The sequence below is a fragment of the Chrysemys picta genome, chromosome 7 (genome assembly GCF_011386835.1).
Source record: "Chrysemys picta bellii isolate R12L10 chromosome 7, ASM1138683v2, whole genome shotgun sequence".
NCBI classification, from domain to species: Eukaryota; Metazoa; Chordata; order Testudines; family Emydidae; genus Chrysemys; species Chrysemys picta.
Window position 1 is genome coordinate 128,994,757 of NC_088797.1, and position 22,550 is coordinate 129,017,306.

The 22,550-nt window shown below is 58.9% G+C and overlaps 1 protein-coding gene across 3 annotated transcripts; it reads right to left on the reverse strand.

Annotated features, from left to right (window-relative positions):
* Nucleotides 1-6,557: 6,557 nt before the first annotated feature.
* Nucleotides 6,558-21,818, reverse strand: ANKRD2 (ankyrin repeat domain 2). 3 transcript variants are annotated; one of them, XM_005289424.4, is made up of 9 exons: nt 21,593-21,818; nt 20,038-20,151; nt 14,522-14,680; nt 14,172-14,279; nt 13,399-13,497; nt 12,808-12,906; nt 11,672-11,770; nt 6,962-7,060; nt 6,558-6,726 (listed from the first exon to the last, which is right to left on the reverse strand). In XM_005289424.4, the coding sequence occupies exons 1-9, from the start codon at nt 21,665-21,667 to the stop codon at nt 6,628-6,630; spliced, it is 951 nt and encodes a 316-aa protein (XP_005289481.2). In that variant the 5' UTR covers nt 21,668-21,818; the 3' UTR covers nt 6,558-6,627. The 3 variants fall into 3 exon arrangements, with proteins under 3 accessions (XP_005289481.2, XP_023956205.2, XP_023956204.2); XM_024100437.3 differs by lacking the exon at nt 14,172-14,279; XM_024100436.3 differs by lacking the exon at nt 13,399-13,497.
* Nucleotides 21,819-22,550: the final 732 nt, after the last annotated feature.

Here is a 22,550-nt window from a genome sequence, read left to right on the forward strand (position 1 = left end):
AGTAGCAGGGCTGGGTGTGCGCTGGTTTGCTCCTGACTCCTGGGGCTGGCGTGTTGTTACAGGGTCTCCTGGAAATGCTGGGTGTCACGGAGTCCCCGGGCGATGCTCGGGAACTGCTCCCCACAAAGCCAGTCAGGACTTTGGGGAGCCTCCTCTCCCTCAGAGCAGACTGTCTTCAGGGCAAGAAGTTCACATGGCTTCACCTCCTGGGTCTGATCTTGGAGCATTCAGCATATGCCCCTCCGTCCGCTTCCCACAGTGAGTCCGCCCAGGCGGGTCCTGGGGAAGCCAGAGGGTCCTGCACCCCCCACTTCGCAGTCAGACGTGACTCTCAGCCAGCCAGTAACACAGAGGTTTATACGATGACAGGAATATGGTCTAAAACAGAGCTTGTAGGTCCAGCAAACGGGACCCCTCAGCCGGGTTCATTCTGGGGCCCAGTGAGGCAGACCCCCGTCTGCCCTCACTCCCCGTCCCCAGCTAGCTCCAAACTCCAACCCCCATCCAGCCCCTCCTTCTCTGGGCTTTGTCTCTTTCCCGGGCCAGAAGGTCACCTGATCCCTTTGTCTCCAACACCTTCAGTTGGCACCTTTGCAGAGGAGGGGCCCAGGCCATCAGTTGCTAGGAGACAGAGTGTCGGGCATTTATGTACCCTGGCCCTTTGCTCTGCAGCAACCATACACCCTTATCCCACCCCCTAGATACTTAAGAACTGCATAGGGGAAACTGAGGAAAACATTTCAGAGTAGCAGCCGTGTTAGTCTGTATCCGCAAAAAGAAGAACAGGAGGACTTGTGGCACCTTAGAGACTAACAAATTTATTAGAGCATAAGCTTTCGTGGACTACAGCCCATCCGAAGAAGTGGGCTGTAGTCCACGAAAGCTTATGCTCTAATAAATTTGTTAGTCTCTAAGGTGCCACAAGTCCTCCTGTTCTTCTTTTTGAGGAAAACATTAAGAACAGTCCCACTTCGTCCCACTGGGCATACAGGATCATTTCTGTGGCATTTTGGAATAATCAGTGTGGCAAAGTAGGAGGGTTTATTACTTAATGTTTTCTCTAAATACTGGGTGTGCGCCTCAGTTTCCCCTGTGTGTTACACAAATACCTAGGGGGTGGGACAAGGGGCTGTGATTTTTGCTGAACCCCCAGTGGGCAGGTGTGCCTGCCCCTCGCTGTCTCTACATAGATAATGGCCGAAGTACTCTGTAACCCGGCAACGGATGGTCGGGGCTGCCACAAGTTGGAGCAAGGAGAAGGGTGGAGACCAGGTGGCCCTTTTGCCTGGGAAAGAGACAAAGGACGGAGGAGGGGTGACAGGAGTGTCTGAGGCTGGGCTGCTGGGAGCGAGTCAGGCTCTTGGTTTGGGACTCCGGGGGGATCCCCCCAGATGGACTTTTGTGAATGTCCCCAATTTCTGTGCTGTGTTCTACGCTGTGCTCCCGAGCGACGTCTAATAACCCGTCTGTGTCCCACGCTGGCCGAGAGTCACTGCTGGCTGCGGAGTGGGGGGCAGGGCCCGTGGGGGGCCCGTGAGGCTTCCCCGGGTGTCCGATCCAGGAGCACTCGCTGCAGGGAGCACCCGGGGTGGGGTGAACAGGGGGCTGAACGCTCCGAGGTCAGACCCAGGAAGCAGCGACGCCCAGGAGGCATCTTGCCCTGGGGAGCGTGTGCCCTGAGGGGAGCCGCCCTGCACCGGAGCCCTGCCTGACTTCATTCGGGGCGGTGCCCGCGCACCCAGCCAGGGACTCCGTGAGGAGATCAGCCAGCAGCCCGGAGGAGGCAAGGAGAAAGATCGTCCCGAAAAGCCGTGCTGGAGAGTCGGGGTCAGCGTACGCACAGCGATCACAGAGCAGGGTGTCATTTCAACCCTGCGACCCGCTCACTGCCTGCCGCACATGGGGACAGAGAAGTGGCTGGAAGATACCAGAAAGGCCTCGCGCGGGGTGAGATCAGATCTTTTATTGGACCAACTTCTGCTGGTGAGAGAGACGAGCTTTCAGCTACACCGAGCTCTTCCTAGCTGAGTTCTCCATACCCAAGCGCTGTCCCTTTCCTCAAGGAAAACCAGCACAACCCTTCAAACGCCAAGCCTGGCCCTTCAGCCCCTCACACTATTAGCCACTAAAATCATGGTCCTACTAAAGCCTCTGGAGGGAACTCCATAAAGACAAATGCCAAGTGCTGCAGTTAGGAAGGAGGGATCAGTCGTGCACACACACGCTGGGCAATGACTGCGGAGGAGGGGGTACCGCAGAGAAGGAGCCGGGGATCAGTCAGGGAGTGTCACAGCTAAATACAAGTGGGACCAGATTGTTTCGCACACAAACTTAACACATATTGTGAGAGACTCTGCAAGGTCAAGTGGCCTGTTAACACCTCTGCAGTCGTAGACAGAAAAGGAGCTTCAGATTGTTGGAATAAGTCATAAATCAGAGAATCACAGACGTGTGGGGCTGGCAGGGACCTCGCTAGGTCGGCTAGTCCAGTCCCCTGCACCGAGGCAGGACTCCGTATTATCTAGACCAGGGCTGGCTTTAGGGGCAGCTGACCCAGATGAAAGCCTGGGGTGCCGGGCTTGCGGGAGGCGCTGGGCTCGGGGGGGGGGGGGGCGCTGTTTTTGTTGTTAGCGACAAAAGGGGAAACGGAATGTTTGAAGTAAACTGTTTCAGGTATTGATGTTAACACATTTCAAGTTATTCTTAACATTTAAACGTTTCTATAAGCTTGGAGGAAAAGATTTTTTTTTATTTGCTTATATATGGCATGAATAAATACAGATTTACAGAGCCTAGCGTGCAAATTTATCATCTTCTGTGACAGGGATCAATCATGAATGTAAATCATGCATCAAAGTCGTGAAATGGGCAACAAATGCAATAAAAAAAGAAGGTATTGAAAAGTTTAACCGCTGGACGGGGGGGCACCATTTGGTCTAGGCCCAGCCAGGGCCGGCGCCAGGGTTTTTGCCGCCCCAAGCGGAAAAAAAAGAAAAGTCGCGATAGTGACCGGCTGCAGCTCCACCGCGCCGCTTTCTTCTTCGGCGGCAATTCGGCGACCGGTCCTTCCCTCCGAGAGGGACCCGCCACCAAAGAGCCCGACACGACCCCCTTCCCCTTGGCCGCCCCAAGCACCTGCTTGCTAAGGTGGTGCCTGGAGCCGGCCCTGGGGCCAGCCCTGCTGGCAGGTGTGTGTCCAACCTGCTCTTAAACACCTCCAGTGACGGAGATTCCACAACCTCCCTGGGCAATTTATCCCAGTGCTTAACCAGCCTGAGAGGTAGGAAGTTTTTCCGAGGCCAACCAAAGGCCATGTCTACACTAGAGAGCTCACAGTGGCACAGCCGTACCGATGCCGCTTAGATCAGCATAACGTACATCGCTCGGGGGGCTATTTTTTCACACCCCCGAGCGACATGGGTTTTGCCAACATAAGTGGCAGTGTAGACATGGCCTACATCTCCCTTGCTGCAATTTAAGCCCGTTGCTTCTTGTCTCATCCTCAGTGGCTAAGGAGAACAATTTAGCGCCCTTCTCTTTATAACAATCTTTTATGCACTTGAAAACTGTGACCAGGCCCCCCTCAGTCTTTGCTTCTCCAGGCTAAACAAACCCAGTTTTGTCAATCTCTCCTGGTAGGTCATCGTTTGTGTGCTTGCCTCTGGACTCTCTCCAATTTGTCCACATCTTTCCCAAAGCACGGCCCCAGAACGGGACACAATACTCCAGCTGAGCTCTATCAGCGTGGGGTAGAGCAGAAGAATTACTTCTCGTGTCTTGCTTACAACACTCCTGTTAATACAGCCCAGAATGATGGTGGGGTTTTTTTTGCTCTGAAAATCATGGACTGAATAGAGACACTAGATTTATGGCTTATTACCTATAAACCCACCTCCTCTTTTTGTCCTAGAATTGCAGATGTGTTAACAGGCCATTTCACCCCGAATGGTCTCTCACAATATGGTAGGGTTACCATACGTCCGGTTTTTCCCGGACATGTCCGGCTTTTCAGCAATCAAACCCCCGTCCGGGGGAATTGCCAAAAAGCCGAACATGTCCGGGAAAATGCCGGCCGGGCACTTCCCCTCCCGCAGCGGCTCTGCTCCTCCCCTGACTCTTCGGCTCTGTTTAAGAGCTGAGCTGCCCGAGCGCTATGGGCTTCAGGCAGCCCCCTTGCCTCCGGACCCCAGCCGCCGGCCGGGCACTTCCCCTCCCGGGCTCTGGCGGCGCAGGGTCCGGAGGCAAGGGGGCTGCCCGAAGCCCGAGCGCTACCGGCTTCACGGTTTGCCGGGCAGCCTCCAGACCCTGCACCCCCAGCTGGGCGCTTCCCCTACCGGGCTCCAGCTGCGCTGGGGAAGCACCGTCCGGGGGCGCAGGGTCTGCGGGCTGCCCGGCAAACTTTGAAGCCGGTAGCGCTCCGGCAGCCCTTTCCCTGTGGCTGGGAGTGGGAGGGAGGAGGGGGCGGAGTTAGGGTGGGGTTGGGAGGGAAGGGGCGGAGTTGGGGCGGGACAGGGGTGGGAAATGGGCGGGGCCAGGGCCCCATGGAGGGTCCTCTTTTTGAATTTGTTAAAGATGGTAACCCTATTCAATATGGTTTAACTGCTTATGCTAAACAACGTGTTCCCCTTCTACGTAGCTGTGACACTCCAGCTCTGAGTGGGAGCTCTGTATGGCTCAAAAGCTTGTCTCTCTCACCACCAGAAGTTGCTCCAATAAAAGTCCCTCCCCACTTGTCTCTCTAATATCCTTGGACCAATCCAGCTACCCAGCCCTGCAAACAGGGACGATCCCAGTAAGACTCGAAGGAAAGGCTGTAGTGTGGTGCTCTGCCCACTTGCAATGTATGGTGCTGAGTGTCGGGCAACCAAGAAGCGACATGAGCAAATGTTCTGTTCCAGGGAAATGCGGCAGTTGGGATGGACGAGGGGGGTAGGCAAGAGAACCTGCCTGAGGAATGTGTGTGTTAGAGACACGCTCAGTGTGACACGCAGAAACAGGGACGCGCAGGCTGACACGTCTGGGCACATACAGCACAGCGCTGACAGCCAGCTGGGTAAGAGAGTCCATCAGAAGGCAAAAGACAAGGAGACCCACGAGGGAGCAGTGGGATGGCCTAAAGGAAGACAAGTTAGCATGTGGGGTGATTGTGACAGAATGTCCCCCATGTCCCCCTCCCTCCCCCCCCCGCCCAGACACTATTGTAGTGATCTTTGTACAGGTAAGCCTTGTGCAGTGTCGTTTGAAAACTCATAACTTGCTGGTCATTTTTGTCCTGATGAACTATGTGTGGCAATTCTGTCTGTGAAATTCTATGATTCCACTGTAGAGAGTTAACACACATTCCAAACTGAGCAGGTCTGGCTCCAGCGAAGGAATGTGGCCTCTACTTCATTTGCATTTAAGCAAACAGGAAGGGCAACAAAGGACACTCCAACAGGCGAGAAAAACGCAGCAGGGAACATCCTTCCCCACAGACTTTCTGTCTCCCAGTGCCCAGCTGGAAATGTTTTTCGAAAGGGGGACAAGCTATACAAAGGAGAGGCAGACACCCCAAGGCACCCTTCTGGCTCCCTGCCAGCGATTCTCTGCACCTAAAGCAACAGAGGATTCACTGGATTCTGGGAGGAGGGTCCTGACCTAGAGGGGTTGGTCCGGGAGACCAGGGAGAGCCTGTGGTGAGACACGTCGCTGCAACCTGACAGTTAGTGAAGTTAGGCCCCAAGAGCCTGGGAGTGACTTGCAGGGTGGGGCTGTTTGTGGGGCTCCAGCAGCAAAGCACTGCAAAGGGCCCCCCAGGTTAGAGGGCAGACGTGACCCTGCTGGATTGTGCCTGGCATGTCACAGCGACGGAGGGTTTGGCACTGAACAGAGCACTGGGGGGGGGCGCAGGGTGTGTACAGCCGACCCCCTCGGATGGGATTAACGCAAGGAAAAAGAATCCAGATAGAAAATGGTGCAGCCCTGCCCAGCATCCCGACCCCTGAGGGACGACTCCGACCCGGCCGGGCACCGCCCGCCCCCACCCCCGAGGGACGACTCCGACCCGGCCGGGCACCGCCCGCCCCACCCCCGAGGGACGACTCCGACCCGGCCGGGCACCGCCCGCCCCCACCCCCGAGGGACGACTCCGACCCGGCCGGGCACCGCCCGCCCCCACCCCCGAGGGACGACTCCGACCCGGCCGGGCACCGCCCGCCCCCACCCCCGAGGGACGACTCCGACCCGGCCGGGCACCGCCCGCCCCCACCCCCGAGGGACGACTCCGACCCAGCCGGGCACCGCCCGCCCCCAACCCCGAGGGACGACTCCGACCCGGCCGGGCACCGCCCGTCCCCACCCCCGAGGGACGACTCCGACCCGGCCGGGCACCGCCCGTCCCCACCCCCGAGGGACGACTCCGACCCGGCCGGGCACCGCCCGTCCCCACCCCCGAGGGACGACTCCGACCCAGCAGGGCACCGCCCGCCCCCACCCCCAGGGATGACCCGGGCCCGGCCTGGTAACACCTGCCCCTGCAGCCCACGTGGCTTCTGCTGGCGCCAGATGCCGGACTCTCGTTCACTGGGTTTTATTCCAAGATTCCCACCACTGGGTCCCGTTCCCCAGCCCAGCCCGTCCGCCCCCCCCTCACGCCGGGGCCTCCGTCTCGCCAGGCTCCTGCATCTCCAGCGCCTGCCGGGTGTCTGCCTGCCAGAGCTGCACCAGATCCGTGGGGGTCTTCCCTGCCTGTGGGGGGAGGGAGGGGGCAGAGGGTGAGACGAGCCAGACCTCCTGCCCCACGTGACCTGCCACCCCTCCGTGTACTGCAGGCTCTGGGGACGGAGGCTCTGCCCCCCAGAGAAGGCCAATCCCCCGCTGGCGACAGAAGCAAGGCTCTTCTCTGTGCGGTGTGATCCCACCCCGGGGGGCTGCCCCCTGCCCGCCCCCTCCAGCCCAGGCAGCAGCAGCGGGAGCCACTCACCAGGTTCTGAGCCATCATGTCCGCCCCGTACAGGATCAGCATCTTAATGATCTTGTAGCGGTTGAGCCGCACGGCGTCATGCAGCGCGCTGTCCCCCTCCTGCAAGGGACGGAGCGCGCGGGCGTCACAGGGAACCCATCCTGCAGCTCCCCTCCCCCAAAAGGAGCCCAGCCAGCCCTGAGCACACGCCTCCCCCCCATACCTTACGTCAAGGGAGAGAATGGCGGGGCTGGGCCCCCCAAGGGCAGCAGCACCCAGTCCGCACGGGGCCAGCATGGCTTGGGGGGCTGGGCTGTGCGGGGGGGGATGTGACGCTGGATGGAACAGGGGTGACCGTTTATAACAGTATCCATACCACTATTACAACGCTGCAATGAATCCTACATCTGCCACGTACGGAGTCAGGTAGGGAACAGGGGACCTCAAACAGGGGAGTTTGTGGGAGGGAGACGTAATATAGTCGCTGTGGTTAGGAAGGGCCACATCGCCAGTGCCAACGCTGCTCCTGTCTCCTCCACCTGAGCCGATATCCAGACAGAGAACCTAACCATGGATACCTCTACCCAGATCCCGGGTGTGGATTAGCAGAGACTGTGGCCTGCATTTCCCACTCGCAGAAAGCCAGGCTGGGGACCATCCAGTGCGAGAGGTGCCTGCTGGTGGAATCGCTCCGGAAGCAGGTGGCAGAGCTGCAGGAGGAGGTGGCTGGGCTGAGGAGCATCCCTGCCCGTGAGGAATTCCTCGAGTGTATTCACATGGAGACATGCATGGCTGAGGACGCTACCCAGTTACAGAGGATTGCTGTCACACCACCGGGGGAGGAGGACATGGCTCTGTCACAGGAAGGACACTGGCTGGTGGTGACTTCCGGCAGCAGGCAGTGCTTCACCCCTACTCCCAACCCATCCACCACGGTGATAGAAAACCGATATGCTGCCCTGGCAATGAATGATGAGGAATCACCCCCAAAACTGGAGGAGGAGGAGCCATGTACCCCCAAGGCTGGGAGGATCGCAGCCACCACTCCCAGGAGGAAACGTAGGGTAGTGGTGGTTGGAGACTCATCTGAGGAGGATGGAGGCACCTGTCACCCTGACATGGCATCCCAGGAGGTATGCTGCCTGCCAGGCCAGGGGCCTGTATCCGAGACGTTACTGAGGGACTGTCAATGATCTGGCCCTCTGACTACTACCCCACGCTACTCATCCATGTGGGCACTAATGATACTGCGAGGTGTGACCCTCAGCAGATCAGAAGTGACTACAGGGCTCTGGGAGTAAGAGTGAAGGAGTTCGGAGTGCAACTGGCGGGATCATTTGCATGACTGGAATATTGGTATAGAAGGTTATAGCTTGCTCAGGAAGGACAGGCAGGAAAAAAGGTGTTGCCTTAGGTATTAAAAATGTATACAGTTGGACTGAGGTTGAGATGGAAATAGGAGACAGATTTGTTGAAACTCTCTGGGTAAGGATAAAAGGGATAAAAAACAAGGGTGATGTCATGGTAGGGGTCTACTACAGACCACCTAACCAGGAAGAAGAGGTGGAGGAGGCTTTTTTTAAACAACTAGCAAAATCATCCAAAGCACAAGACTTGGTGGTGATGGGGGACTTCAACTACCCAGACATCTGTTGGGAAAATAACACAGCAGGGCACAGATTATGCAACAAGTTCTTGGAATGTATTGGAGACAATTTTTTATTTCAGAAGGTGGAGAAAGCTACTGGGGGGAGGGTGTTCTAGATCTGATTTTGACAAATAGGGAGGAACTGGTTGAGAATTTGAAAGTGGAAAGCAGCTTGGGTGAAAGTGATCATGAAATGGTCGAGTTCATGATTCTAAGGAATGGTAGGAGGGAGAACCGCACAATAAAGTCAATGGATTTCAAGGCAGCAGATGTTAGCAAACTCAGGGAGTTGGTAGGTCAGATCCCATGGGAAGCAAGTCTAAGGGGAAAAACAATTGACGACAGTTGGCAGTTTTTCAAAGAGACATTATTAAGGGCACAAGAGCAAACTATCCCACTGCGTAGGAAAGATAGGAAGTATGGCAAGAGACCCCCTGGCTTAACCAGGAGATCTTTAATGATCTGAAAATAAAAAAAAAGAGTCCTACAAAAAGTGGAAACTCGGTCAAATTACAAAGGATGAATATAAACAAATAACACAAGTATGTAGGGACAAAATTAGAAAGGCCAAGGCACAAAATGAGATCAAACTAGCTAGAAACATAAAAGGTAACGAGAAAACATCCTACAAATACATTAGAAGCAAGAGGAAGACCAAGGACAGGGTAGGCTCATTACTCAACGAGGGGGGAAAAACAATAACAGAAAATGCGGAAATGGTAGAGGTACTTAATGACTTCTTTGTTTCGGTTTTCACCAAGAAGGTTGTTGGCGATTGGACATCTAACACAGTGAATGCCAGTGAAAATGAGGTATGATCAGAGTCTAAAATAGGGAAAGAACAAGTGAAAATTACATAGATAAGTTAGATATCTTCAAATCACCAGGGCCTGATGAAATGCATCCTAGAATACTCGAGGAACTGACTGAGGAGATATCTGAGCCATTAGCGATTATCTTTGAAAAGTCATGGAAGACGGGAGACATTCCAGAAGACTGGAAAAGGGCAAATATAGAGCCAATCTATAAAAAGGGAAATAAGGACAACCTGGGGAATTACACACCAGTTACCTTAACTTCTGTACCTGGAAAGATAATGGAGCAAATAATTAAGCAATCAATTTGGAAACACCTAGAAGATAATAACGTGATAAATAACAGTCAGCATGGATTTGTCAAGAACAAATCATGTCAAACCAGCCTGATAGCTTTCTTTGACAGGGTAACAAGCCTTGTGGATAGGGGGAAGCAGTAGATGTGGTATATCTTGACTTTAGTAAGGCTTTTGATACTGTCTCACATGACCTACTCATAAACCAAACTAGGGAAATACAACCTAGATGGAACTACTAGAAGGTGGGTGCAAACTGGTTGGAAATCATTTCCAGAGAGTAGTTATCAGTGGTTCGCAGTCACACTGGAAAAGGGCATAACGAGTGGGGTCCCGCAGGGATCAGTTCTGGGTCTGGTTCTGTTCAATATCTTCATCAATGATTTAGATAATGGCATAGAGAGTACAATTATAAAGTTTGCAGATGTTACTAAGCTGGGAGGGGTTGCAAGTCCTTTGTAGGATAAGATCAAAATTCAAGCTGATCTGGACAAACTGGAGAAATGGTTTCAAGTAAATAGGATGAAATTCAATAAGGACAAATGCAAAGTGCTCCACTTAGGAAGGAACAATCAGTTGCACACATACAAAATGGGAAACGACTGCCTAGGAAGGAGTCCTGTGGAAAGGGATCTGGGGTCATAGTGGATCACAAGCTAAATATGAGTCAACAGTGTAACGCTGTTGAAAAAAAGCAAACATCATTCTGGGCTGTATTAGCAGGAGTGTTGTAAGCAAGACACGAGAAGTAATTCTTCCACTCTACCCCGTTCTGATTAGGCCTCAACTGGAGTATTGTGTCCAGTTCTGGGCACCACATTTCAGGAAGGATGTGGACAAATTGGAGAAAGTCCAGAGAAGAGCAACAAAAATGATGAAAGGTCTAGAAAACATGAGCTATGAGGGAAGATTGAAAAAATTGGGTTTGTTTAGTCTGGAGATGAGAAGACTGAGAGGGGACATGAGAACAATTTGTTGCAGGCCACTACACACCACACAACAAAAACACTAACCCAGGAACCAAACCCTGCAAAAACCCCGGTGCCAACTCTGTCCGCATATCTATTCAAGGGACACCATTATAGGACCTAACCACATCAGCCACACTATCAGGGGCTCGTTCACATGCACATCTACCCATGTGATGTATGCCATCATGTGCCAGCAATGCCCCTCTGCCATGTACATTGGCCAAACCGGACAGTCTCTACGCAAAAGAATAAATGGACACAAATCTGACATCAGGAATTATAACATTCAAAAACCAGTCGGAGAACACTTCAATCTCCCTGGACGCTCAATAACAGACTTAAAAGTGGCCATTCTTCAACAAAAAAACTTCAAAAACAGACTTCAACGAGAAGCTGCAGAACTGGAATTAATTTGCAAACTGGACACCATCAAATTAGGCCTGAATAAAGCCTGGGAGTGGCTGGGTCTCTAAGATGCCACAAGGACTCTTCATTGTTTTTGCGGATACAGACTAACACGGCTACCCCTCTGAAACCTGTCATCCAAAGCAGTGTTGTTCTGGGAATGTGGCTGGCCCTTCTGGGTTCAGAAGGACATTTGTATAAGTGAGCAGAGTTTCTAGTTTCAGAGCGGTAGCCGTGTTCGCCTGGATCAGCAAAAAGAACGAGGCGTTTCTACGTAATTTCTCACGTTACTGAACTGGTTTGCTGCTTGGGAGCCAGAGAACTGGAATGCAATACAGGGCCCTGGGTGATTTCCTTTTTCAGCTTCTTGATAAACAGTGGGGGGATCCGGAGCACAGTTTGGGACTGGTTGGTGAATCTAACTTCAGAGTTAACCACCAGTTTTGGGGGAATCTGCTCTCCCTTTTGCAGCCTGCCCGGACCTAGGCATACTCTGGACACTCCGGGTCACGGGGGGTGGGGGGATGCACACCACAGGGAGGTGCTGGGGGTGCCAGACACCCACGGGTACAAGCGTGGCTGCTGGGGGCTCTTACCCTGTCCCGGGAGTTGACATTCACCCCTGTGTTGATCAGATGCTCCACGATCTCAGTCTGCCCAGTTCGGGTCGCCACATGCAGGGGGGTGCTCATGAGCTGAGTATGGCAAGGGGGGGCACCGGCCATTAGCTCCCCATTGGTTTAAAATAATTAATCCAGACAGCCAAATGCTGTAGCCTCATTGCTACCCCCATCTCCGCCCTATCCCCCACCCCCACAGCCCCGCCCCCACCTGCCACAGCCCTGCCCCCACCCCACATCCACCCACATCAGCCCTGCCCCCACTCCACACCCACTGCCCCCCACAGCCCTGCCCCCACCTGCCACAACCCTGCCCCCACCCCACATCCACCCACCTCAGCCCTGCCCCCTTACTTCTCCCTCACCTCTACCCACCCACCACTGCCACAACCCTGCCCCCTACTGCCTCCATCGCTACCCACCCCACAGGCCCACCCCCACCTGCCACAACCCTGCCCCCACCCCACATCCACCCACCTCAGCCCTGCCCCCTTACTTCTCCCTCACCTCTACCCACCCACCACTGCCACAGCCCTGCCCCCTACTGCCTCCATCGCTACCCACCTGCCCCAGCCCTGCCCCCACCCCACACCCACTGCCCCCCACAGCCCCGCCCCCACCTGCCACAACCCTACCCCCACCCCACATCCACCCACCTCAGCCCTGCCCCCACTCCACACCCACTGCCCCCCACAGCCCTGCCCCCACCTGCCACAACCCTGCCCTCACCCCACATCCACCCACCTCAGCCCTGCCCCCACTCCACACCCACTGCCCCCCACAGCCCTGCCCCCACCTGCCACAACCCTGCCCCCACCCCACATCCACCCACCTCAGCCCTGCCCCCTTACTTCTCCCTCACCTCTACCCACCCACCACTGCCACAGCCCTGCCCCCTACTGCCTCCATCACTACCCACCTGCCACAGCCCTGCCCCCACCCCACACCCACTGCCCCCCACAGCCCTGCCCCCCTACTTCCCCACCTCAGCCCTGCCCCCCATACGTCCCCCTCCACCACAACCCTCCTGCCTCTGCTGTCTCCGCTCTATGCCAGCCATAGCTCTCCCCTGCCCCCCACTGCCAGCGCTGCCATGGCCCCGCAGCCCCCACCTTATCTTTCAGGTTGAGGTCAGCGCCTCGGTCTTGCAGCAGCTTCACGGCGTCCAGGTGCCCCCCCCGGCAGGCCCAGTGCACGGCCGTGCAGTCCAGCTGCACCAGCAAGAGACCCCGGTCAGGACGGCAGCAGCAACACCCGCACCCCCAGCTCCCCACCCTGCGCCCCTCACTGCCCACCCTCCAGTCCCTCTAACTGATGAGGATGTGGGGCTGGGGGCGGTTGGATGCTCTGCCCCCTCCAGCGGCTGGGGGAGGCCCTGCAGTGGGGCAGGAGTGCATGGGCAGCGGCAGCAGCCCGGGGTCGGCCTCGCACACTGGTTTGGGGTCTGAGTTGAGGGGTGAACAGCCGGGTTGGCGTCACCACGTCTCCCATGGTGCCCTGCACGGCAGAGGAAGGGGGGTGAGCCGTGCGGTAGCAGTGTGGCGCAGCCTGCCTCCAGGAAGGGCTCCCCTGGGCTGCAGTGGCTGGGCCTCTCCGGCCGCCCCACATCCTCCACCCCACTGCGGCTCCTCCCTGGATGGATTGGCCAGAGGAGTGCAGTCGCAGTGCCAGTCCCGGTGCCGCAGGGAGAGCGCCCGTCTCACCCGGTCTCGGAAATCCACGGTGGCGCCGTGGTCCAGCAACCTCTCCAGGATCTCCAGGTGCCCTTCCAGCGAGGCGCGGTGCAGGGCCGTCCGGTGGAACTGGGGCAGGAGACGGCAAAGACGCAGGTGTCAAAAGGACGCCCAGCCAGCGCTGCTGCACCGCCCCGGGCAGCCAAGGCCACCAGCCCTCCCAAGGGCGACTCACGGGTCTCGCCCAGGGACCCGGCCGGCTCGGTGTTTGGGACAGGCCAGCAGGGCTCCGAAAGCCCTCTGCCCTGTTCCTGGGCGTGTCCAGGCTCAGCTGGGCCTGGCACTCTCTCCTGGGAAGAGGGGGTGCCCCAGCCCAGCCATCCAATGTCCATCTGGGGAAGGCTCAAACCCCTGATATCTAGGTGCCAACAGACCCGAATTAACCCATGCACCGGCACAGGGCCCCCATCTCAAGGGCCCCCCCCGATCACCGGATTTGGGCGAGTGGTGTTGCGACCTGGTACACTGGGTCACAGCACCACTCAGGTTTGGACTCGACAGCCCTTCGTCAAGGGGGGACTGGGCCAGACTGGGGGGCCCCCAGTTTCCATGGTCCTCAGGGCCCCATCATTCTTGACTCCAGCCCTGGGTGCTATTGGGGGGCTGGGCACGCCAGAGCCCGGGCCAAGGGCTGCCAGGGGCAGGGCTGGCTGTGGGGTGGGGGGGCCTGGGCTGGACGCTGCCCGCTCGCTGGCGCCTGGCTGCCAAGGTTCGCCGGGGGGGCGAGGGATGGGGGCCGTTACCTCGTCACAGGTGTCAGGGGAGCCCCCGTCCCCCAGGAACTTCTCAATGACCCGGATCTTGCCCTGCACAGCTGCCCTCAGGAACGCCTCCTCCTCCACGGGGCCCACCTGCGGGTGGATGGGACAGCAGCTCAAGGGGCCTGTGTGCCCCATGTGGGGAGCGCCACGAACCTGGCCCCAGAGCCCCCCTCCACAGGGGAGGACACCAGCTCCATGGCCCTCGCCCCGGAGGTGCTCTGACCGGGAGGGGGCTGCTCTCTGGGGTGGCCATCATCTTGGTCAACAACACGGATCCGCTGGCCCCCCAGCCAGGCTGGCTCAGACCCACATCCTCCCGGGTCCCCCCTTACGATCTCCTCCGGCTCCGGCTCCGGCTCGGGCTCCGGCGCCACCTTCTCCTCCCTGCGCTTCCGGCGCGTCTTGCGCAGCTCGAAGAGGTACTGGATGCCGCCCACGTGGATGATCTCCCGGCGCAGGTCCAGTGAGCTCTTCCGCTCCCGCCCCTGGCCCTGCGGAGACGGGCACAGCTGCGCTGCAGCCTCTGGGGAGAGCCCTGCCAGGGCACCGGACTCCTGGGTCCCTCCCCGGCAGCGCCTACTCCCCGGCTTTAAACAAGCAGGATGTGAGGTACCCCCAACCTGTCCCCGCCCTGACTCCCTAGTCCCCATCTGCCTGGCCCCAGTCCTGACCCCCAACCCTCCCCACAGACCCCCTGGTCCTGACCCCTGGTCCTGACCCCCAACCCTCCCCACAGACCCCCTGGTCCTGGCCCCTGGTCCTGACCCCCAACCCTCCCCACAGATCCCCTGGTCCTGACCCCCAACTGCCTGGCCCCTGGTCCTGACCCCCAACCCTCCCCACAGACCCCCTGGTCCTGACCCCCAGCCCACCCCCCCATATACCCCCTGGTCCTGACCCCCAACTGCCTGGCCCCTGGTCCTGACCCCCAGCCCACCCCTTACACACCCCCTGGCTCCCAACTGCCTGGCCCTTCCCTGGCCTCTTACCAATCACCCAACCCTTGGCCCCTCAGCCCTGACCCCTCCCAGAATGCCTGCTCCAGCCCCCAACCAGGTGTGACGTTATTGACATAAACTGGGACCGTATAGATCATTGTTGCAACCAAGGTCCTGTAGTGGCACCCAAATCTTGTATAAAGGGGGTCAAATGGGGTGTCTAGGACAAGATTATGGTTTACTGGTTATGATTATGCTGTCTATATGTAAAAAGAAGAACAGGAGGACTCTTTTTGCGGATACAGACTAACACGGCTGCTACTCTGAAACCTGTCTATATGTGTGTATCAGTTTTGTAGTTGAAGTTATGAATATTGGCTCTATACTGTCTGTATGGCAAACTTATGCTATGCTGCTGGGTGACATCCCAGACAAGCTGAGATTAGCTCTGCCTAGCCTGCTTGATGGCCCATTAAGGACCATCAGCTATACAATGGACCCATTGAGAGAAGGCAGATACGCCTTGTACCTCAGCAAAGTATGCAGGGACTGGCCCATGTGACTCCAGACTCCATGTTGCTGTAATTTTCCACAGTAAGGACAAAGAGGTGTTCTTACACCTGGAAAAGACTATATAAGGCGGATGCCTCATCTCCATCTGGTCTTCAATCCTGCTTCATACCTCTGGAGGGACTTTGCTACAAGCTGAAGCTTTGAACAAAGGACTGAGGACCCATCCCAGCGGGGGATGTATTCCAGAGACTTGATTTGAACCTGCAGTTTATTCCATCACTGCTGCAAGCCTGAACCAAGAACTTTGCCATTACTGTATGTCATTGATTCCATTTAACCAATTCTAACTCTCATCTCTATCTTTTTCCTTTTATGAATAAACCTTTAGATTTTAGATTCTAAAGGATTGGCAACAGCGTGATTTGTGGGTAAGATCTAACTTGTATATTGACCTGGGTCTGGGGCTTGGTCCTTTGGGATCAGGAGAACCTTTTTCTTTTACTGGGGTATTGGTTTTCAGAACCATTTGTCCCCATAACGAGTGGCACTGGTGGTGATACTGGGAAACTGGAGTGTCTAAGGAGATTGCTTGTGAGACTTGCGGTTAGCCAGTGGGGTGAGACCGAAGTCCTCTTAGTCTGGCTGGTTTGGTTTGCCTTAGAGGTGGAAAAACCCCAGCCTTGGGCTGTAACTGCCCTGTTTGAGCAATTTGTCCTGAGTTGGCACTCTCCGTTGGGTTCCGCCAGAACCGCATTGTCACACCAGGCGACCCCCCCATCACAGACTGCCCAACCCCAGCCCCAGCTCCAGCCCCAGCAGAGGGAAGCCGTGTGGGGCAGTGCTGCGATCTGTGTTTAACAGCTGGGCCTGGGCCAGGTGTCTGGCAGGCTGGGGAGGGGGTCCCTGCCCAGCACCCTCGGGGCAGTGAGCCAGGGGCTTGGTGCTGGCCCTGCACCCCACACATCATCGGGGGGGAATGGATTCGGGGTGCAGAGACCAGCCCCAGCCAGCCAGGCCTGGGGGGCATCAGCATAGAACGGCCCAGCCCAGCCCCGCTCCTGTGCTGGGGTCCCGGTGGGGTTCTCCACACACAGGGGCTGCCCTCATGGCCCCAGTGCAGGGGCAGGGCCTCCCAAGCACCAGCTGCCAGCCTCCCCCCGGGCCCTTCTAACCAGCCCCTGCCCCCGGGTCCGGCCGGCCCCTGCCCCCGGGTCCTTCTAACTGGCCCCTGCCCCCGGGTCCTTCTAACCAGCCCCTGCCCCCGGGTCCGGCCGGCCCCTGCCCCCAGGTCCGGCCGGCCCCTGCCCCCTGGCCCTTCTAACCGGCCCCTGCCCCCAGGTCCGGCCGGCCCCTGCCCCCAGGTCCTTCTAACCAGCCCCCCCCCCCCCCCCCGGGTCCGGCTGGCCCCGGCCCCTCTGTCAGACCAACATGCGGCTGGCTGTGCCCTTTGGCTGGTACTGCCTCAGGTTCCTTCTCTGCACCACATCGGCCCCGCGCCATCTGGCCTGGACCCAGCCTGCAGCTCCAGACACGGATGTCCAGGGGGAGGTGACGAGCCCAGACGTGGGGCCAATTCCCTGCTGACCCCCAGTGCCAACGCAGCACAGTGTGTGTGACATTAGGAGTGTAACGTAATAGCTCATTGAAAGGTGACAGGGCCCGAAAGAGTGAATTACCTCCCAGACCGACCTGACCCATGGCCGAACCAGAGACTGGTTCGGAGGATCTGTAAATGAACAGAGCTTTGAAATGCAGCCGGCATTGTTAGAGAGAGAAGGGGAGCTGTGTGCTCAGGGCTTGGGATGTCAGCAAACAAGTCTGGTCTATTGCTATAACTTTAATTCAAAGATCAAAAAAGGAATATTAACATTTATTAGAGTTACCATTCATCCGGATTCCCCCGGACATGTCCGGCTTTTTGAGCTAAAAATAGCGTCCGGGGGGAATTTGTAAATGTCCGGACTTCCCCCCCCCCCCCCCCCCATGCAGAGCGCGCGCGGCTAACAGGGCAGCCGGCCGGATGGTGCCACTTACATGGGGCTCCGACAGCCAGAGAGACCCCTCCTCCGCCTCCCCTGCAGCAGAGATCACTCACTCCCTCCCTCCCTGCATTCGCAGATCGCCTCCGGCAGTCTGGAGCGCCTCCCCCGCTCCCCAGCGTGCCGGGACGAGCAGCACGGTAAGGGGGCCAGGGGGTCAGAGAAGGGGCAGGGAGGTCTTGGAGGGGGCAGTCAAGAGACAGGGAGCAGGGTTGGATGGGTCAGGAGTTCGGGGGGGGTCTGTCTGGGGGTGTGGATAAGGTTTTGGGCAGTCAGGGTACAGGTAGGGGGTAGGGTCCTAGGGGGGCAGTTAGGGTGGGGGGGGTCTCAGGAGGGGGCAGTCAGGGGACAAGGAGGGGGGGTTGGGAGTTCTGGGGGGGGGCTGTCAGGGGGCAGGAGTGGGGAGAGGCATCGGAGCAGTCAGGGGACAGGGAGCAGAGGGGTTTAGATGGGTCGGGAGTTCGGGGGTGGGGGCTGTCAGGGAGTGGGGAGTGGTTGGATGGGGCGTGGGAGTCCCAGGGGTCTGTCTGGGGGTGGGGGTGTGGATAAGGGTTGGGGCAGTCAGGGTACAGGTCGGGGGTAGGGTCCTAGGGGGCCAGTTAGGATGGGGGGAGGGTCCCAGGAGGGGGCAGTCAGGGGACAAGAGACAGGGAGGCTTAGGTAGGGGGTGGAGTCCTGGGGGCAGTTAGAGGCAGGGGTCCCAGGAGGGGGCAGTCAGGGGATGTGACGAACTGGGACTGTTCTTACTGTGGGCTTTGAATGCTGAGTGGGGAGTGTGGCTAGGATAGTCTGCATTGGGGATGGGAGATTGCCCGAGGGAAAATACCTGAGAACATGAGAACATGTAACATGAGAACCCAGGAAGGGGTTAGAGGCCAGGTGACACCTTTGCCCGGGAAACTGAACAAAGGCTGTGGGTGGGGTCGCTGAAGGAGAGTTTCAGGAGATGGCTGGGGAGATGGCTAGGAGGCAGACGGGGCTCTGACCTTGCAAGGGGGCTGGGGCGCCCTGGGACCCCAAGATGGACCTAACTGAGGGGGAATCTGTTGTCTGTGCCTGCAAGACCTGTCTTGGACTGTGTTCCTGTCGTCTAAATAAACCTTCTGCTTTACTGGCTGGCTGAGAGTCATGGTGAATCGCAGGAAGCCGGGGGTGCAGGGCCCTGAGTCCCCCACACTTGTGACAGGGGACAAGGAGCGGGGGGAGGGTTGGGGGTTCTGAGGGGGCCGGGAAGTGGGAGGGGCAGGGGCGGGGCTAGGGCGGGATGGGGCGGGGCTCCTCCCGTCCTCTTTTTTGCTTGTTGAAATATGGTAATCCTACATTTATGATGATACTTGAGGGAAATAGTATTATTGTCTCTATGTCTCTTTGAAGGTTGTGGTAACTGTATCTGAATTGTTTAATGGATAAATTACCCTGTGCTAATTGCCAGCATGTTTGGGAGAAGGAGAGTTAGGCCTATTGTTTTCTCAGGCTGAAAGGCTGCTGGAAATGTATAAAAACCCTGGGACACGATCCAACATCATCTCAGATCTGCTTTGGGTTTCAAAAGGGGGAAACCTTAAGCCACAAAGATTGAGATCCCCAGTCATTGACTGGAGCCACCCTGAATATGGACATTGGACTATAACCTCTGGACTATTTCTAAAAGGACTTTGGTAACTACAAGCTCATCTCTGCTCTGTATCTGAACCTCAAGCATTGAATTCAAGTCTGTCTGTATATTGATCTTTGAACCAACTCTCTCTCTCTTTTCTTTTTTAACAAATTTTAGTTTAGTTAATAAGAATTGACTATAGTGTGTATTTTGGGTAAGATCCAAGTTATCATTGGATCTGGGTGTGTGGCTGATCCTTTGGGATTGGAAGAACCTTTTCTGTTATATGATAAGATTCTCAGTAACCATCATCGTATCTGACGTGTGTGTCTGGACGGAGACCTGAGGCTGGTCACTTTAAGGGAACTGCGTTGTTTGGACGTCTGAGTAACCAGTGAGGTAATACAGAAGCTGTTTTGGGCTGGTTGGTAAATCTAAGTATTGGAAGATCCACCAGCGTCTGGGGTTTCTCTGCCCCATTTTGTTTGCAGTTCACCCTGATTGAGTGACCTCAGCTGCGTCCCACAAGCAGCATTGTCACAGTGTGGTGGGGGCCGCAGCCTGTGTAACCCCTCAGTGCCCAGCCCTGCACGTTCCTGGCACAGTGTGATGGGCAGGGCTGGGCCAGGGAAGGGTTAACAGTGCAAGCCAGTCAGGGTGTGGGGGGCTGCCGGGCTCACTGTGCCAGTGGGGAGGCTGCAGGGCTTGCTGCGGGGGGTCTGGCTGTGATGCCCCCAGCAGGGCAGGCCAGGCCCACGTACCTTGAGCCCCTCGATGCCCCAGTGAACGGGGCCGTGGCGCTTCTCGTCCTCCAGCTCGGGCGTGTCCATTCTCACCACCGCTGGCGGCATCTCGGGGGCCTGGCTCTCGAGCCGCTGTGAAGCCAAGCAGGGAAGCCAGCAGGGTGAGGGCCAGGCCCCGGCCTGCCCCACACCCCCTGCCCCCCTCAAGAGTCCGTCCCCTGCCTCCCTTGGCATCAGCCCAGGCCCCCTCCCGCCACAGCCCCGGTACCCACACGGGCCCGGCAGATGCAAGGGGTTTAGCCCAAGCTGCCAAGGGCAACAGCTTAATCTCTGGGCGCTTTCAGCCCTGGCCCCTCAGGGCCCCCCAGCTCTGGCCCCCATAACAGACCAGGAGGTGGCGCTGGTGTCCCCATGGGCCCTGACGGACACGCCCCATTGATCTGGGGCTGCTCACTCCCTGTGGCCAGCCTGAAAGGCTCGTCTGCCCGAGGGCCCCTCCTGGGATCCCCCAGGCCTGGGGCCCACCCCGAGCAGGGGCGCCCCCATGCCTGCACTTGCCATGGGACTGACTCCCCATGCGCTGCAGCCCACACCCCATGCTGCTGCCGCCCTGTGCCCCACACCCGCCCATTTCAAGAGCGTCCGAACGCCCTACCTGGGGCAGGGCCTTGCGGCCTCCTTGCCCACTGCTCGGCACCAGCCTGCCCCGGGGTGCCCGGCCCCTGGCTGCCCGCCGAGCAGGGGCCCAGGCATGGGGCCAGCGCAGACTGAGGTGTGTGTTTCCCCAGGTCGGTGAGTCTGGGCGGTTACCGAACCGAGGCGCCCTGAGCCCATGGTGATGGGCACAGGTTCAGGTGTAGGTGATCAATAGTAATGCAGCCCTGCAGACAGCTCCCAGGCCTGGCCCCTGGAGCCCAGCCCCACTCCAGGCAGCCCCCCCGTCACCCCCAGCCCAGCCCCGCCCCGCCCCAGGCGCCCCCCCGTCACCCCCAGCCCAGCCCCGCCCCAGGCAGCCCCCCGTCACCCCCAGCCCAGCCCCGCTCCAGGCAGCCCCCCGTCACCCCTGCCCCAGGCAGCCCCCCGTCACCCCCAGCCCGGCCCCGCCCCAGGCAGCCCCCCGTCACCCCCAGCCCAGCCCCGCTCCAGGCGCCCCCGTCACCCCCAGCCCAGCCCCGCCCCAGGCGCCCCCCGTCGCCCCTGCCCCAGGCAGCCCCCCGTCACCCCCAGCCCAGCCCCGCCCCAGGCAGCCCCCCGTCACCCCCAGCCCGGCCCCGCTCCAGGCAGCCCCCCGTCACCCCCAGCCCGGCCCCGCCCCAGGCGCCCCCCGTCGCCCCTGCCCCAGGCGCCCCCCGTCACCCCCAGCCCAGCCCCGCCCCAGGCGCCCCCCGTCACCCCCAGCCCAGCCCCGCCCCAGGCAGCCCCCCGTCACCCCCAGCCCAGCCCCGCCCCAGGCGCCCCCCCGTCACTCCCAGCCCGGCCCCGCTCCAGGCAGCCCCCCGTCACCCCCAGCCCAGCCCTGCCCCAGGAGCTCTTGGCCCCCTTTGCCCTCCAGTTCGCTCACTCAGGGTCTCACCTCCTGCTCCTGCAGCTTCTGGTCAATCAGCTCCGTCGCCCACTTCACGCCCTGCTCCATGGGTGCCTCCTCCATGCCCCCCCACGCCCTGGGTGTGCGCCCAGCGGCTCCTCTCCCGGGCAGGGCCGCTGGCTGTGCCACGGAGCCACCTGGGCCCGTCCGATCTCACGCTGCTGCGGGGGGCTCCGCCGGCTCCAGCGCTTTATGTTGTGCTGCTCCTCCGCCCCAGGGCCCAAGGGACCCGACATGTGCCCAGCGCATGTGACCCGGGAGCCTTTGTCATGAGCTCACCCGGCTGCATTCTCAGTCCCGCTGTCATGGGGTCACCTTCACCCAGCTCCTGGCATGGCTTAACGAGCCTGGGGCCTGGCCCCACGCGCTCGGGCCCGCAGAGGGGGCCGGGGGCTGCTCTGCTCCTGGGCAGGCTGGGTCGCACTGGGGGCTCTGTGGGGTGGGGGCCTTGGCGCCTCCCCCATCTGGGAAGAGCGCGGCCCTCGCTGGCCAGGCGGCCCCGTAACCCAGCCGGGAGCCCCCAGCAGTCTGGGCAGGGGGGCACTTTGTTCCGTACCCACCCCCGACCTCCCATCACCCCCCCAGCCAGAGCCCCCCAAGCCCTGTGCCGGGGGCCCCACGTGAGAACGGGGCCGCGTCTCTGAGCCCCTTGGCCGGGCTGGGGGGCAGGTGATGCTTTTGGCTGCTTTGAGGGATGAGCTCAGGAGCTGCTGGCTTGGCCCAGCTCACAGCCCAGCCCCCGGACGCGCTGCCCGGCCTGTGCCCCCCCCCCCCCCCCCCCCGCCAGCCAGGAATGGTGGGAATAGTTTGTGCTGAGCCAGGCCGCAGGGGGCACGGGAGCTATTCCTGGCTCTGAGCACCACGCTCAGCCCTCGCTGCGGCACTTCCCCCATGGGTCAGCCAGCGGCTGCCGGGGTAAAGGGCGGGGGAGCCGGGGGGTGGGAGA

Coding starts and splice junctions, on each gene's coding strand:
- ANKRD2 (XM_005289424.4), bottom strand. CDS start 21,667: ATGGAGGAGGCACCCATGGAGCAGGGCGTGAAGTGGGCGACGGAGCTG. Junction 12,907..13,398: donor CCGTGGATTTCCGAGACCGG/GTGAGACGGGCG, acceptor TTGCTGGTGCAG/CTGGACTGCACGGCCGTGCA. Junction 11,771..12,807: donor ACCTCAACCTGAAAGATAAG/GTGGGGGCTGCG, acceptor TGCCATACTCAG/CTCATGAGCACCCCCCTGCA.